At 56.3% G+C, this 4,182-nt stretch overlaps 1 protein-coding gene across 1 annotated transcript; it reads right to left on the reverse strand.

The window, feature by feature from the left end:
• Positions 1-1,808: 1,808 nt before the first annotated feature.
• Positions 1,809-2,397, reverse strand: GNGT2 (guanine nucleotide binding protein (G protein), gamma transducing activity polypeptide 2). Its single transcript, XM_009707171.1, has 2 exons — positions 2,314-2,397; positions 1,809-1,934 (listed from the first exon to the last, which is right to left on the reverse strand). Exons 1-2 carry the CDS (start codon positions 2,395-2,397, stop codon positions 1,809-1,811), a joined length of 210 nt encoding a protein of 69 aa, XP_009705473.1.
• Positions 2,398-4,182: the final 1,785 nt, after the last annotated feature.

The following is a 4,182-nucleotide window of genomic DNA, read 5'->3' on the forward strand; positions in this document are numbered from 1 at the left end:
AAAACTGCTTCTTGGTGTCTGCCCTCTGCCAGGGAACCCCGGTCTTGGGGTGTCTCTGGGGCTGAAGTGCTGAGGGACCCCATCCACCCCACGGACGTGGTGCTGAGCAGGACCGGCCCCATCGGTCAGACCAAGCGGTAGCCTGGCAGGTGGGAAAATGTGTCTCCAAATGGGGTCAATAGCAATTTCGCTGCAAGCACTGCATTTAAACCAGTCGCAGGCCGATCTCCACGTGCTCCTGGAGCCCCAGCAGCTGCCAGCATCGCGGTAGACCAACACCCTTCCCAACGGGCAGGAGGTATCTGCTGCTCCATCACCTCTTCCGAAACACAAAATACTGGGGCGGAGAGGTTTCTTCCTGCCCTGAGTCTGCGGCCATCGTCTTCGCTGTGTTTAAAGGACGTGTGTTACCTCCGAGCAGAGGCTGGCTGGGCCTCGGAGGGTGTTTCACCGTGGGCCCGAGGGCTGCTGCGATGTCAGAGGTAGGTTAGCTTGAAGCAGAAGTGGGTTGGGGACAGCCTGCGGCAGGGACGGGACCTGAGGGACTCTGAGAAATAAAAAGAGCTGCTGCTTCTCTTTGGGGCTGATGGTCAGGGGAAGTTTGGGAGAGTGTTCCCAAAGATAACGTGGAGCTGTAAGGGATTTAAATAACAAACACGAACAAAAAAAACAACCCCAAACAACAAACCCCACAAATCTTCCCCAAACTATCACCCTACTGAACTTGGATGCTGGCCATGCCCCAGCTAATGTGCTTTTTTCTATCATCAAGCAAGGGATGAAATTTGTCCTAGGAAAAAAAAGCTGCCCATGGGAGCAGGAGGATCATGGCCTGGCATTGCTAGCTTAGGGTTTGGCGAGTCCTGTCTTGCTCCGAGGAGCTGCTGCCCTCCCAGACTGCCTGCTCCAAGTCATTGCCGTCACTGGTGGGACATGGTGGGATGAGACTTTGCAGCCTTTCTGTCTGTACAGGGCCCGGTCACGGCAGCAGAGGGGAGCTGACGGTGAAGTGGAAGCAACGCTTGGAGCCACCACAGTCAAAGGCAGGACCTGAAAGCCCTGGGCTTGCTTTCCTGCGGCTGCCAGGGGGTTTCCAGGGGAGGAAGTGAGACACAGAGGCGGGGTGAGGGTTTGAACCAGCTGCCTGGGGCCTCGCTCCTTCCCATTCCTTACCCTGCCTTGGACAAAGCCCACCCAGCCCTGCTCTGGCCATCCCGTGGCTCTCGATGCGTGGTGGGTGCAAGCTGTGGGCTGTAGGAGTGGTGGGCAGTGGTGGTCACCAGGTGGGGGGATGTGTGGGAATAAAGGGAATAAAGCTTCAGACCCCTGGAAGCCTCAAAGCAGTGAGGTGGGTATTGCTCTCCTGTGCCAGATGGGGAAACTGAGGAACCAAGAGGAACTGATTTGAGCAAGGTGTTGCGGGGAGGCTCTTCTGCAGCAAGCTGGAGCTCAGCTCCGGGCTTGGGCTGCTTGGAGCGGTCTGAGACCAGACACAGCTCTGTGGTTTCATTAAAGCCCAGTTTGCTGTTGGCTGCTGAAAATGCAGAAGTTTTGCTTGCAGGAAACCAAATGTAGATGAGCCGTGAGAGCACAAAAGCACAACGCAGTGCTGGCTGCTGAAACATCTCCGGTGGCAGTGGGGTAAGTTTTTTCTTTCTTTTTTTTTTTTCTTGCTGTCCTTTAGATGCACTATGCTTTGGTTCTGGACTCCCCAGTGTCGAGGTCAGACTACAGGGAAAGCAGGTTTCTGACAGTCTTGGCTTGCACACAGGAACATCCCTGTGCCCGGTGGTGACAGCAGCGGGGGGTCAGCTTATCGTACAGCCACCCTTCTCCTTAAAGGGATTCTTGTCCTCGGGGACTCCTTTCAGCAGTGGATCCTCACCCGCCATGGACTCGATGTACTCCTTGAGCTCTTTGCCGGTCTTGGAGACCTACCAGGGAAGGAGACACGCTGTGTGGGTTATGGGATCGAATCCTCACTGCAGAGCTGCGCTCCCGCTTGTCAGCTGCCTACAAACCCGTTCGTGCAGTCGGGAGAGTGCAGCCGTGGCCATGAACATCCCACCCGGCATGAGGTGTCCCCGAGAGCATCCCCAGGGTGCTGTGGGCACCTCGCTGGGTGTGGGGCTGCAGCCCCTGGGCTAAGCCCGAGGGAGACGTTTGCCTCAAGGGGAGGAGTGGGAATGCCCGTGCTTCTGTCTGTATTTGAGGTTTCATTCCAGGGGTTGTGGTTCTTTTCCTTTGCAGCATGATCAGGTCAGAAAGTTACCCTGGGGAACGACCCCTTTATGTTTTGGGGGGAACACTCACCATTTGCCTCTCATTCTTCACCTCCTTCTTCAGCTGATCCAGCTCCATCTTCAGCAGCTCCTTCTCTGTCATGTCCTGAGCCATTTTGCCCTGTAACCGCAAGGAAATGGCTGGGTTTTAGCGTAGAGCTGGGCTTCTCCTAAGGCACGTTAGGACTATTGCTTCGGCCCTAATAGTATTGCAAACGCCACTAATGTCTCAGCTACCCCCATGGTGAGAGCTAGAAGGAAAATGAGGCAGGAGAAACCTTTCAGGCACCTTTCAAAACCCTTCTTGTAACACCTGCTGTAACCAGACTTTCATTTGCTTGTTCTCAGCAGGCACATTGAGCGACAGATGCAGTTTGAAGGCAACAGAGGAGGATCCAGCTTCTTTTTTAAAGAGGTCTTTGCTGCCACAGAGGCTGTTTCCACAAGACACAAGGTGCCCAGTTGAGCGGGGATGGCTGAGCCTGGAGAAAAGCTGCTGCCTTGGGGCTGTCGGAGCAGCAGCCTCGTAGGAGAGCCTGAATGCCCAGGTCTGCAAACCAGACCTTCCCAATCGGTGTCCTGTGCCTGGGCAAGAGCATCTTTGCAGGTTTTCTAAGGAACTAATTATTTTTTTTTTCCCCTTCTCACCCCTCCTTGTGCTTTGCCCCCTCAGGTAAGTGATAACGTGGATTACGGCCCCTTCATTGCTGTGAACTCGCCTATTTGCAGGCAGAGGCATTGCTTGCTGCAACTGAAAGTTTTTGGGGCCGGGTAGGTTGGAAAAGCCCAGCTCTTTTTTCATCAAAACCTGTCCAAGGGTTGTGTGAGATTCCCACACAGCTGGCCTGTGCTGCTGAGATCTGTTCCCATGTTAAAACTTGAGTTTAAAAGCCTGGCCACGACCTTTTCAATAAAAAAAATTAAATGTGATTAAGCTGAAACGTGCCTTGGCCTTGCTTTGGAAGGCCTCAAGCTTGTGTGTCCCAGACCCCACTGGTTTTCTATGGCTGCTCTCACAGCACCTGTGCCCAGTGCTTCTCTCCCCGTCGATGTCCTCGGCGCACCGCCGGCCCCGGGAGATGCTCCTGGCAGAGCGTGAGGTGCCAAAAACCGTGGCACAGCCGTGCTGCTGACGCCACGGAGAAGGTGGCTCCCAAACCAGGCAGACCCAACTGGAGGGAGCAAAGGCACTTACCTCTGGGGACAAGGGGCTGCCCCTCTCAGCGGTGGAGATGTTCAGAGATCCATCCGAGAGGAGATGCTGTCGATTGAGCCCTCGCTCTCTTGCTCCAGGCTTCACGACTCCTTCAGCTCTCTGGGAGGGTCGTGGGGAGCAGATGTCTTTGGTCCTTAAGCTGATAATAGACTCAGGGGAATAAGCTGGTCAGGTGTTGGGCATTAGCCTCAAAGCCCAGGGTAATCAGTGGTGGGGCTGTGGGGAGGGTGAGGATGGAGGAGGAAGGGTGGGGTGGAGAGGAGAGGTCCTTTGTGGGAAGCCCTTGAGCGGAGTGGAGAAGCCCTTGAGCCCTTGCCATGGGTGTCTGAGCCTGGGGGGGGCCTAGGCCCTGCTCTCCTGGGGCAGAGGGGCCGTCTCCTGTGGGAATCGGAGCAGCTTTCACCGAGTTTAGGAGGGGACGGAGAGGAGGGGAGCTGGGGCGAGGGGAGCGCGGGGGGCTGGGGTAGCCCCCTCGGATGCCGGGAGCAGCTCGGGCGGCTCTTGGTCCTTGAGGGTGTGAGGAGCTGGGCTGGTGCTGGAGGAAATTCATCATTTCCCTTGTCCTTGGGCTGGCGGGGCCGCGGGCTCGGGAAGGGCGAAGCCGAAACGCGGGGTTTGCTCCTGTCTGGCCGGTGCAGTCGCTGGCGTTGAGGACAGAGCCTGGGAGGCCCCAAGGCACGAGGA

The sequence above is a fragment of the Cariama cristata genome, unplaced genomic scaffold (genome assembly GCF_000690535.1).
Source record: "Cariama cristata isolate BGI_N322 unplaced genomic scaffold, ASM69053v1 scaffold27569, whole genome shotgun sequence".
NCBI classification, from domain to species: domain Eukaryota; kingdom Metazoa; phylum Chordata; class Aves; order Cariamiformes; family Cariamidae; genus Cariama; species Cariama cristata.

Excerpts from the sequence above, each read along its gene's own strand:
- GNGT2 (XM_009707171.1), bottom strand. The coding sequence starts at position 2,397 with ATGGCTCAGGACATGACAGAGAAGGAGCTGCTGAAGATGGAGCTGGAT. Across the intron at positions 1,935-2,313 it reads TGAAGAATGAGAGGCAAATG|GTCTCCAAGACCGGCAAAGA; the intron begins GTGAGTGTTCCC and ends CTTCCCTGGTAG.